This window comes from Neomonachus schauinslandi, chromosome 14, assembly GCF_002201575.2.
Source record: "Neomonachus schauinslandi chromosome 14, ASM220157v2, whole genome shotgun sequence".
NCBI classification, from domain to species: Eukaryota; Metazoa; Chordata; class Mammalia; order Carnivora; family Phocidae; genus Neomonachus; species Neomonachus schauinslandi.
This window is the reverse complement of record NC_058416.1, coordinates 74,313,959-74,326,459: the sequence shown is the minus strand read 5'-3', so window position 1 is coordinate 74,326,459 and position 12,501 is coordinate 74,313,959. Positions and strand designations below refer to the sequence as shown.

General features: G+C 51.2%; 1 protein-coding gene across 1 annotated transcript in view; it reads right to left on the bottom strand.

Annotated features, from left to right (window-relative positions):
* WSCD2 (WSC domain containing 2) overlaps window positions 1-12,501 on the bottom strand; it is an 86,058-nt gene that overhangs the window by 72,678 nt on the left and 879 nt on the right. Inside the window, exon 2 of the mRNA XM_044921036.1 lies at window positions 2,302-2,416. Coding sequence (XP_044776971.1) covers window positions 2,302-2,416 — 115 coding nt within the window. The remainder of the gene's footprint in view (window positions 1-2,301; window positions 2,417-12,501) is intronic.

Sequence of the window (12,501 nt, the reverse complement as noted above, 5' to 3'; positions counted from 1 at the left end):
TCAGAGCAGTGGTGCCCCCGCCGTGGGCCTGGGACCCGCAGAGTCTGTATGGTCTCTGTCTTGGAACTCAGGAAAAATGCAAATTCTTGCCGCCGTCTGCCCCCTCACCCCCCACCCCCGCCCAAACCTACTGAACCAGAAAGTGGGAATGGAGTCCAGCAATCTATTTTACCAGAGTCCAGGTGATGTGGATATTCACTCCAGGCTGAGGACCCCTGTCCTAGATGATGTGCTCCCCACCACCCCCATCTTCCCCCAACCTACCTCTTCATTCTCAACACCTGGTGTACGGTAAGTATTTAACAAATACTTGTTGAATCAATGTACACCAATCCTCTGATTAACACCCTCCAGCAGTTTCCCCCTTGCCCATGGCCAATCCGGATGCTTCAGATGGCATTCAAGGCTCCGCATCAGCAGGCATCAGCCAGCCTGCAGCTTCCCCTCCCTCCTGACAGCTCCCTGTTGGACTTCCTGTGCATCCCCACCCTGCCAACCTGAGGATGCTGGGTGTTGAGGATCTTGCAGGAGGTCTGGTCTTTGAATATGCTGTTCTTTCCATCCTACCGTGACTCCCTAGAAAACTCCTATTCATGCTTCAAAACTCAGCTCTAGATCTCACCTTTGTAACTCTTGCTGAGCCCTGCATTCCATCAGCCTTCGCAAAGCCCCCATAGTCTAGACAGCACACCCCGCCCAGCACCTATCATGCTTGAAGTCTCCATACTCTGGTTTTCTCATCTGCCTCATAGGGGTCATGCGGGAGAGGAAGGGGGGGCTAAGAGTTAATATTTGCAAAGTGCCGAGAACAGTGCCTGGCACGGAGCAAACACCCACCACGTGTAAACTGCTCCTTTTCTACCGCCCCAGCCTGTGCCTGCCTCCGTCTTCCCAACTGGCTGGGGAGCCCCCAGAGGGCAGGGCTGCGGCTGACTCATGGCTGCATTTCCAGCATCTGGACGCACACGTGGGCAGCAATCAATATTTGCTGAACTCAAGTGGATTACGTGACTCAAGTCTGGACTCTGGTAAAATAGATTGCTGGACTCCATTCCCACTTTCTGGTTCAGTAGGTTTGGGCGGGGGTGGGGGGTGAGGGGGCAGACGGCAGCAAGAATTTGCATTTTTCCTGAGTTCCAAGACAGAGATCATACGGACTCTGCGGGGCCCAGGCCCACGGCTGGGGCAGATGAATCAAGTGGATTCATCTGACTCATCCTCTGAAGCTCATCTTGGCTGTCACCCCCTCCGAGTCTTTCCTGACACCCCAGGCAGGCTGGGGGCCTCTTCTGCATTTCCACACTCTGCAGTTCATGCCATCTGAACCCTCATCCCGCTACACGGCCCTTTTCTGTGTATGTGTCGGTCTCCCCATCAAAGCTGTGACTCCACGGGGGCCATGAACTCTGTGGAATTCACCTGTGTCTCCCCACAGGTGGATACATGAGCGAACTGATCATCCTCAAGGGCTCAGAGTCTTTCCCAAGCTGGAGAGGAACCTAGGCTCAGGGAGATGATTATAAAGGGGACAGTGCTTCCTAATCAAGGACAGAGGGAGGAGTCCCTTGGCCACCCACGTGCTCATTTTCGTGACAGCCATGCAGCTGAGGTCCTTCAGACTTTGTGACCTCAGAGCCAGGCAGCTAGAGTCTGAAGGTGGGCAAGCTAGCAGCCTCTTCACAAGCCACCCCAGGTCAAGGCGGCAATGCTGGGGCCTAGGCCCAGACTGAGGGTCCTGTCCCCACTTGCCTGTCCTATGGGGCCTCATCCACCCTGGAAAGTCCGCTGCCTCCCCCAGTATGTGTCCTCATCAAGAACATCACTTTTTTCAACTGGAAAACACTGTGGGTACAGCCGAGTGTTTCGCCCTACAAGATGTCCCATGGATGTCATACAAGCCTCCTGCTCACCGAGTCACACCCGCAGGCTTTTCCTACACACGAGCACAAGTTTGGACCCTTGCACACAGATTCACAAAGTCTCCTGCACACACAACCACTATTACTTAAAGATCATGACACATGTGCATGAAGCTTCCAAACATAAGCTGCTGACCCTGCACACTGTACATACAAACTCACACCGAGGCACAGTGTCACACGACTATGCGATCATTAACTCCCACAGACCAACGATCCTGCTCATTTGCATACACACACGCGCACACGCATGCACCCCGGCGTCACCCTTTCCTTGTGGCCACATGCTCATCCTCTGCTGTGCCCTTCCACGGAAAAGCAAGGGACACCGCCGAAGGAAAGGAGTCTGAAATGAATGGAGCGTGGGACGTCAGGGCCCTACCGTTCTGCACAGTTGTCCTGGCAACGGAAGATGGTCATCTTTTTGTAGTCGAAAAAGGACACGCCTCGCAGGGCCCGGCTCTGGGTGTCATCCAGGTAGCAGCCGATGTACTTGGCTTTGGGGAGAGGAGAAAAGTCAGATCTGGCTGGGGACAGAGCAGAAAAGGGTTTGCAAACCAGTGGTAACCAGTGTCCTTGTGGCTACGTGGCCTTCTTGACCTTTTGGTACCAGTTCCTTCCTCTGGGCAGAAACGCAGAAACGAGAGACTGAAAGTCACGTGGGCTGGCAGACCCTGACCCATAAGGGCAGTGGAGGCCAAGAGAGGAGGAAGGGACCGTTCTGCGGCCAGGGTTAAGGCCAAGCCCCTGGGTTCTACTGGTGACAACTGAGCACCCAGGGAGCCAAGCCAGGGTCACTGTCCAAGCACCACACAGACGAGACCCATATGGAGACAGCTCTGAAGAGCTTGACACAGCTAACGGTGTGTTCTCATTTCTACAGGCTGCCTTAAGATAGTTACTTTTCCTCGGACATGTAGACTCGGATACCTCCGAGGATAGCCTCAAAGGCTTCCCACTTTGGTCAGTTCCAGGCACCAGCCTAGTCAGTTTGGGCCAGGGTACCTCTCTAAGGTCTAGTTCCCTTCACTGTGGGGATGAAAATACTAACCCAGTGAGGTCAAAATGGAATGATCTGCATAAATGTTTCTACCATAGCGTCTTGTGCGTAATCGGCACAAAGGAAAACGAGTGCAATATGAATCTGGCCATTCACAGTGCTGTGCAGGTACTTTACAGTTTGCTTACATGCAGGCCAAGGGGAGTGCTTTCATCCAAAGAAAATTTTTAAATGACGTATAAAAACCAATTGTAAACCATACGCAGAGTTTTCTTAAAGTAGTAAATATGTTCTTGTACTTCACAGTAAATAGTCATTCTTGCACATGAAGACCACAATTCAGTTTATAAAACAGTCTTTCCCTGTATGTTCTTAGAATTGGGACACGCGCTTTGCTAAATGGGTTACACAGACCGTCTCGCTGAATCCTTACGATGATCTTCCAAGTACTAATATTCCCACTCTATACAGAAGAGGAAGCTGAGGCCCAGAGGGGTGAAGTCACTTGCCCAAGGAAACACAGCTGGTATGTGCGGAGCTAGGGTGGACCCGGGTGATGTGGCCGCAGAGCCTGTTTTCTGAATCCCTGCTTACTTCTGGAATCCAGAGATCCTTGCAAGGACCCAGGTGAAGTGGGAAGTGCTGGTAAGTCCATGCTCCCTGATGACTCAGCAGAGGCCCGGGAAGGTCCAGTGTCTGGCCTAAAGCCCGAGGCTCAGTGGTGGCAGAAGGGAGATTTAAGTCCAGGTCTCGGGGACTCCCAAACCAGCACTCCTTCCACTATTCCATTTGTAGGTAACGGGAGGATGTCACCAGCCCTTGCAGAGGATGATTGAGGACAATATGACGTGCCATGGGTCACTTTCCCTGGCTGGCCTACTCTTTCAGCTGTGGGCTGGCGCCCCCCTCGTTTATGGTGGAGAACGGGCTCTAGCAGAGGGTGCAGGCTCCTTCCCGAGCAATCGTGCCCCTCAGTGCCAGCCTGCTAAGTGCAGAATTTGTCAGCCCCGCTGGAGACGGGCCTCATCCTGATCACTCTGAATTTCTTTTATAAGATGAGGTTGACTAAGAAGAGTCCAGCTTAAACAGAAAGACTGCTTCCCTGGAGCGGGCACATCAGATGGGGACAGCTGTGGAGAAGCCCACGTCCTGTCCCCGTGCTTGCTCTATGGTGTATGGCCTTCCTGTCACAGAGGGAGTCCTGGCCCCATAACTGGGGCATGGGTGCTGTTCGCAACTGAGCTGCGGGGGCGGAGCCTCTGGTGAACTTCGGGCTCAGTAAACACAGTTCAGTAAAGGACAGAGTATCCGGGGATGGATCGGAGAAGGGGGGGGGGGGGAGTGGGAGGAGGGAGAGAGGAAGCGGGGGAAAGTTATTTTGGCAGCATGAGGTCTTTGCTGTCAGATCAAAAGACTGTGTGGGGAGCCATGTATTGAGCACCTACTATATGCTGTGTACTATGGGCAATTCCTTTTAATTTTTAAAAATTTTTAAAGTTTTGGGGCACCTGGGGGGCTCAGTCAGTTAAGCATCTTCCTTCAGCTCAGGTCATGATCCCCGGGTCCTGGGATGAGTCCCGCACTGGGCTCCCTGCTCAGTGGGGAGCCTGCTTCTCCCTCTGCCCCTCCTCCCGCGTGCACGTGCGCACACTCTCTCTCTCTCTCTCTCTCTAACAGGTAATTCCCGTACAGTTAACGTACAGTGTTACATTAGTTTCAGGCGCACAATACGGTGATTCAACAATTCTGTACGTTACTCAGTGCTCATCATGATAAATGCACTCTTAATCCCCATCCCCTATTTCCCCCAGCCCCCCACCCACCTCCCTTCTGGTCACCATCAGTCTGTTCTCTATAGTTAAGAGTTGCGTTTGTTTTCTTGGTTTGTCTCCCTCTCCTTTTTTTTCCCCCTTCGCTCCTCTGTTTTGTTTCTGAAATTCCACATAGGAGTGAAATCCTATGGTATGTCTTTCTCTGACTGGCTCATTTTGCTTAGCATTATTTTTTTTTTACATTCACACCCTCACAAGCTTCTAATTAACCCATTTTACAGATGAGGAAGCTGATCCTAATGACAATTACACCTGCCTGCCTTAGAAGTGAGTCTGAGTTTTGGCATATGGTGTATGTTCTGACCAGTCACCACAAATGTTACTTCTGCTTTTCCTCTTTTCTAAGTAGAATTAGAAGCTATGACATCTGCCCCAAGTTCCTACACCCTGTAAGCGTCTTGATTAAAATTTAAGCCCAGGTCTGTCCTCCAACTGTTTTACTTGTGGGGAGGGTCTGCTTCCTTCTGGTCCAGGATCACTAAGAGCCACATTGAGACCTGATGGGGAGAAATGCTAATGCCCCTGGATCCACTGGGCTTGAAATGAGATGTGCTATGGCTTTGGCTGGTCTCACCTAAGGGTGAGGGTAGGGGCGTTTGGCTCTATGTGGGATAGTGGATCCTGCTAGATGAAATTTTGATCCTCCGAGTAACAACAGTCAGAGGATACATGTGTCCACTTTGGAGTGAAGGGGGGACTGTCATGATATCATTTGCACCTTCAAAGCACCACCTCTTCTATTTTTCTCTTAACAGACCTTACCCGCCCCTGACCTTGGCAGGCCAATTATATTGCCCCTCCCACCAGCCAGTGACTGCTTGATTGTTCCAGGGAAGGGCACCTGATGCACTCTGGATTCTTGCAGATCAAAGCTAGGAGAAAGAAATCTGTTTCCCTTGGGTTAATGACACTGGCAAGTCTCTGTAAGCCCAGAGCGACCAAGAGCCATACTCCCTAGCACCAAAGTCAGCCTGTTTGGGAGCATGAAGCCGACGCAGAGGCGAGCAGAGAGGAGAGTCACAGAGAGACAAAGGGCACAAGTCACTCCTTCGAAAACTCCAGTCCCTTCCGCAGCTGGGTGACAAGACACAATGCATTTTCCTCTTTAGCCTAAGCTGGTTCAGATGGGTTTTTGTCCCTTGCCACCAAAGTGGTACTGATTCACATGTTCATGCTCAAGCTAAGTTGCCTGAATCCACCCAGCTCTGAGGGTCTAGAGCAAATCCACGCCCAGGCCTGTCCGTTCCAAAGCTGCCCCTTCCCCCTGTAACACAGCGAGTCTCAGCTTGGGAGGAGGGCTTCTCTGTCCCTGCCAGAGAGACTGCCCAGGGGAGAGGCTGCAGGGGGGCAGGGAAGAGGGGCCCTTGGAGGAGAGCTGGGATTTGAGCTTAGGTCCATCTGCCCCAAAGCTTGGGCTTTTAAATGCTGTGCCACCTCCTCTCAGTCCACCAGGCCAGACATCAGGCTTCGAGGTCTCACACAACAGGTGCTCAAAGCGGGGTGTGGGGGGGGAGGTCCACAGTCCCTCATGAACACCCTGGAGAAACACGGGCGTGTTACACACTTTGACCTGACGAATGGGCTGAGCTCTGTGAGTCAGGAAACAAACACTGAATCAGTTTCCTCCCTGTCCTGGGCGAGTGCTGGTGCATCCTTCCCCACAGACCCTTCCGAGCAGGCTGTGGTCATCACAACTGTCATCCCTGCCCCTGGTGCCTGCCACCTGCCATCAGTGTGGTTCCCGCCAACCCGCCTCAGTGGTTTCCCCAGTGACCTGCCTTCGGATCCTGCTGGGGTGGCACGATGTCTCCAAGACGAGGGGGACGTTAGGTATGTAATACGGGGACAAAGTCACAGGCCACTTGAAGGGGGAGAAATGACCGAGTTCACACCATCTATCAGCTCATCTCTGCAGCTATCCAAATATTGCTGAAATGGCAGAGTCACCCCGGCCACACTATTTATCTCCAGCGCAGGAATCAAGGAGGGGGGAGCCCTGGAGAACGCAGGCATCTGGAATAGAGCCCCCCCGACTGCATTTTTTTACCCCTTTCCTTTCCTTTTCTTCAATTAATCTTCCTTTTCAAGAAATTTTGCTTTGATAAAGGTAATTTGTTAAAAGGATAACTAAACCTGAACGGATCTGTACTCCTCTTCTTTACTGTCTGTGATTAGATTCACAAACAGGAGGCATTACGTATGGAGTGCGGGAAGAAAACCAGCTCAGGAGTCAACCAGATCTGGGTTCCAGTCCAAGCTCTTGGAGGTATCATTCTCCTGCCTGGAAAGCGGGAATAACAAAGAAGGGAGATGGGTTGAATTGTGTCGTCCCCTCACCCCTCACCCCAACCAAAAAAAAAAAAAAAAAAGGCTGAGATCCTGAGCTCAGAACTTAAGGATGTGACCTCATTTGGAAACAGGGTCATTGCAGATGTGATTCGTTAAGGTATGAGCACATATCGGAGTGGGGGCAGGGCAATCAATAGGACTGGCGTCCTTATAAAAAGATGGCCACCTGAGGACACAGAGCCACAAGGAGAAGGCATGTGAAAAGAGGCAGAAGCTGGAGTTCTGCAGATGCAAGCCAGGGAATGTCAATGGTTGCTAGCGATGTCAGAAGCCAGGAGAAAGGCATGGAACAGGTTCTCCCTTGGTGTCTTTAAGAGCGCACGCCCTGGCTGACATCTTGATTTTGAACCTCTGGCCTCCTGAACTGCAAGAGAATACATTCCTGTTGCTTTAAGCCACCTAGTTCCGCTACTTTCTTATAGCAGCGCTGGAACAGGAATATAAGGGGTATTGTTAAAACGGACTGTAAGTCGGCTTAACCTATACACTGAGCCTTGAAACCAGGCTTGGCACAGGGCAGAGACTCAAGAGTTATTTTCCCTGCCATCCTGGATTTTCCATCCTTCAAGAGGACCATTCCAGTGCTGTCTGGGTTTCCTAATGCAGAGAATGAAATTTTCTGCTCATACCCGGGCTTCCGTGGGGTACAAGGGGATGCATCTTTCACTTTGTTCAAAGCCTACAGATCCCACAGACTCAGCTCAACAATCTCTTCCTCCAGGAAGGCACCCCCATGGCTGAACGGGATCCCTCCCTTGGGATGCCAGATCCCCTGGCCCACCACTCCCTAATGCTGTTCTCAACAATTCTCCAGATACTGTCCATTACTTTTTCAAATTGGAAATAATTTAGGCTCATGGCAGAAAAATTTTTACCACAAGGAAAATGTGCTAGCATGGGGGAAAGCAAGATACAATGCTATCTAAATACAGTATGTGCTTCGTAAATACGCACAGGAAGGAAAGAGGCAGGAGGGCAAGACACCCAGTGTGGACTGTGGCTGCAGGTGGATGAGCCTCGGGCCATTTTTATTTTCATCTCTCTTTCTATACATTTTAAGTTTTCTACAATGAGCAGGTGTGATTTTGATAATCAGGACCAAGGTTTTTTTGAACATACAAATTTATCATTTTACTTGCCTGTCTGCCCCCCAGGGGCTGTGAATGTTCCTCAGAGGAGAAAACTGTGCTTGAATCATTCCTGTGTCTCCACCAACTAGCACTGGGCAGGGCACATAGTAGGCGTGTGATGAATATGGGATGGATGGATGGATGGATGGATGGATGGATGGAGTGTGTTGGGGGTTGTACAGCTCAGCAGTTAAGAATAAGAGCTTAGGCTCAGACTCGGGTTGGAGTCAGCTCTGCCTCTTGGCAGCTGTGTGACATTGAGTAAGTCACTTAACCTCTCTGAGCTTCTGTTTCTTCATCCGTGAAAGGGGCTCCACTTGCTGCCTGATGGGAAGCTGAGGGTATGCATGCACAGTCCCTGACACAGACCAGACCCTCAACAGCCTGCAAAGACTGGATCTTCAACTGGAGGAGATGGGGAATGGGTGCCCTGCTGCTTCTTCCAAAAATGCAGACTGATTCTCTCCCTGTCCTTCATGCCCGGGCTTCAAATTCAAACTGGATTTGGCTTCCACACAGGCTCTGCCTATGACTAGCTGTGTCCCCTTGGGCAAGCCCCATCACCTCTATGCTTCTCTGTTTTCTTCTGGATTACAGTATTGATAATAATAGCTGACATGTCTTAAGTGACCTCCTGTATACTGAGAAGTGAGGTGCTATGATGGTTAAGGTTCACATTGCTAGTTTACTCCCTCCTCCAGCTGGACAACCTTGGGCAAGTGCCTTGACCTCTCTGTGCCTCCCTTTCCTCCCTGTAAGATGGAGTTAACAACAGCGTGCACCTCACTGGGTTCCTTATGAAGATTACGTGATGTAATAGGTACAAAGTGTTTCAGAGAGTGCCTGGCACTTAGCACACGATCGACTCATCTTAGGTAATCATCATGAGAGCTGGCTGCTCTTATGTACTTCTTAGCCCCAAAAGGAGTCGGGAGGCTCAGTGAGGTGAAGTGACCTGCCCAAAGCTGCACAGTCAGCAAGCTATAGAACGGGAAGGGAGACCCTGATTTGGTTGCTCAGAGCACAGGCTCTCCCAGGGCTGGGGAAGGTTAAAGGAGCCGGCAAGGTGCGTGGCACATCCAAGGGGCCAGCTCCACCCGGGAAGTCAGACTTCCCACCCGGCCCCAGCCCAGCCCCATGAGCGGCTCCTCCCTCCCCTCCCAGCCCATGATGGGCTCTGAATCCTTTACAGCTCCAGGACGGCATCACTGCATCAAGCAGAGCCCTTGCCAGCTTCAGAGAAAAACCAAATGTGTTCAGCGTCAGGTCAAAGCAGCGTCTTGTTTTTATTAGCGTTAATCTAATACGTTGTCTTTCCTTGCTGAACTCTGAATAAGTTAATCAAGGACAGGCTGGATTTGTGTTTCTTAATAACGCTGCCTGATTCCGAAGGCTGCCTGCTGTGAGCTCTAGGCTCTGGGCTTCTTTCTTAGTTTCTCTTCCTTCTCTCTTTACATTTTATAAAATATATCCGATGTCCAGGGGCAGAGGGGTTAGTATGGTATAGGAAAAGGCTCACAAGCTTTGGAATGAAATGGATCTTGTTTCAGGGCGCCTGGGTGGCTCAGTCGTTAGGCGTCTGCCTTCGGCTCAGGTCATGATCCCAGGGTCCTGGGATCGAGCCCCGCATTGGGCTCCCTGCTCCGTGGGAAGCCTGCTTCTCCCTCTCCCACTGCCCCCTGCTTGTGTTACCTCTCTCGCTGTGTCTCTGTCAAATAAATAAAATCTTAAAAAAAAAAAAAAAAAAAGAAAGAAATGGACCTTGTTTCAAATCTTAGTGACCTGGGTTTCTGAGTTTAAAAGTTTCCCCATTTGTGACACAGAACAACAGTGGCCTCTAACTTCCTATGTCGTGATAATTAAATAAGGCAATGAAGCACTTACAACATGGTCTAGCCCCTAATGATCACTCAAGAGATGGTAGCTATTATTACTGCTATGGATAATAACATCACCGATTAAAGTGACCTATTATTATGAACCAGGAGATGTGATAAGCATCTTACATGTATCATTCCATTCAAATAATATGTGAAAAACAGGGTGCCTGGGTGGCTCAGTCGGTTAAGTGTTTGCCTTCAGCTCGGGTTGTGACCTCGGGATCCTTGGATCCAGACCCGTGTCAGGCTCCCTGCTCAGAGGGGGAGTCTGCTTCTCCCTCTCCCTGTGCCCTTTCCCCCACTCATTCTCTCTCTCTCTCTCTCAAAAATAAAATTTAAAAAAATCTTTAATATGTGAAAAACTAGACAGTGGCTGGCATGACGTAGGTGTTCAAGAAATGATAGTAATCGTTAGTAGTAATGACAGTGAGAGTTCACTCTCACAACAACTGGGAGGTGTTGTGAGTGTTGTTATCAACTGCACTACAAGGAATTCATATTCTGTCTGGAACCTTGACAAGCACAGGCGATTATCACTTAACCTAAAGACCCTGACAAGGACCAGAGAGGAAGGAGGAGCATTTGATCAAGCCTGGCCAGGCGGGGGGTGGGGGGGAGTGGGGTGGTGTTAGGGACAATTTCCTGGAGGTGAACGAAGATGAGAGCTGGAGGAAGAGTGGAGTTGACCCTTGGAGGCACTCCAGACAGAGGGATGGTCATTCATTCATGGGTCCATCCAGTCTTTCATTCATTCACCAAGTAGGTACTGAGCACCAGGGCTGTGCTGGGTGCTGTCCCAGGTGCTGAATGAACAGACACCCACCCACCCCCCTCGGGGAGGGGGGGTGATGGGAATAAGACTGGCAACATCTCTGCCCTCATGGACCTGACAGTCTAGGAGGGGAGGCAGACTACAAACGAGGAAGCAAACACATCAAGAGGATGCTTCTGGATGATGGTAAGTGCCGTCACAAAAATAAAACTGGGGAATATGGTTGTGACCAGGTACAAAGTGGGGCTATTGTACTTAGGAAGCCTCTATGGGACGGCGAGGTTTGACTGGGGACCCAAAGGAAGGGAGGAAGGGAGCCATGGAAAGATACAGAGGAAGAGCATCCCACATAGAAGGAACTGGCCATACAAAGACCCTGAGTTAGGAATGGGCTTGGTGCATTCAGCAAAAGGGAAGAAGGACAGTGGGGCAGGGTGTGGTGGTGAGGGGGACAGGGGGAGTGTTACAAGATGAGATTGGAGAGGTGGCCACAGTAGGAGACTCTGGAATTTATCCTAGGTGGGGTAACAGTATATCCTAAGGTGTGGGCTTGTGACAAACTTTGGGGCTTGCAAACTACCAGAAGGAGTTGGGAGTGGCTGGGGAGAGAGACAACCAGGTGGGTGGAGAAGGAAAGAAAAGCCACTTCCCGATTTCTCCATCAGTGCAGCACCTCACACCTCACCCGTGCCTACAAGATGGGGTCCCTTCCACAGGCAGATCCACGAGAGTTTTCTGGTCACCTTTAAGAACCTACTATGTGCCAAGTGCTGTCTCAGTGAGCTCTCAGGAAAAGCCCAGACGGGAGGGATCGCTGTCCCTACTTCACAAACGACAAAACTGAAGCATGAGGAGGTAAAGCCATGTGCCTAGACACACGGCTGGCTGGGACAGAACTGGAATACAAATCCAAGTGCCCCAATCTGTTCTGCCACCTCCCACCTTCTCCTTCACCTCCCTGTGAACGCTGCATTCTTGGAAGAGGCAGCTTCTAGGAAATCCCCGAGGGTGGGAAGGTGGGGTCTCCTGGCTGGCTCCTGAGCCAGGTATGGGGTGGGACTGAAGCAGGGGATTGTGCTCCCCTGGGTGAGTCCCCGCTGCTAATCCCGTTTCCCTCAGTGGTAAGAGAAGGGGTTTTCTAGGAGCTGAATCACAGTGGAAGTGTGACATGTGGCAGGAAACACAAAGGCTGGGGAGGTTTTCCTTCCGCCCTGATTGGTGGTGGATCTTCCCAAACCATCTGGTCCGGACTCCCAAAACGTGCGTTTGTGTTCATCTCCGGAGCTGCAGGGTTGCGGGCTCCGCCCCCGCACGCTGGGCAGACCTCAGCCCACTCTGGAAGATGGTTAGCAGGCCGAGTACTCGGGCCAGGCAGGTTTGAGTTCAACTCTACCGCTCTACGGCCTTGGGCAAGGGTCCCCCTTCACCAAGCCTCAGTTTCCAGAAGTGTAACCTGGGTGTAGGATCACGCTCCTTGCTCAAGTCCGTGGGGCCGAGCGGAAATCAGGTAAGGTACTGCACTCACAAAGGAGAGCCCTTTTTGACTGAAAGGCTAAGAAATCGCAAGGAAGTATGCCCAGGGCCATGATGCCCTCCAGGAGCCATCCCCAAGAGATCCA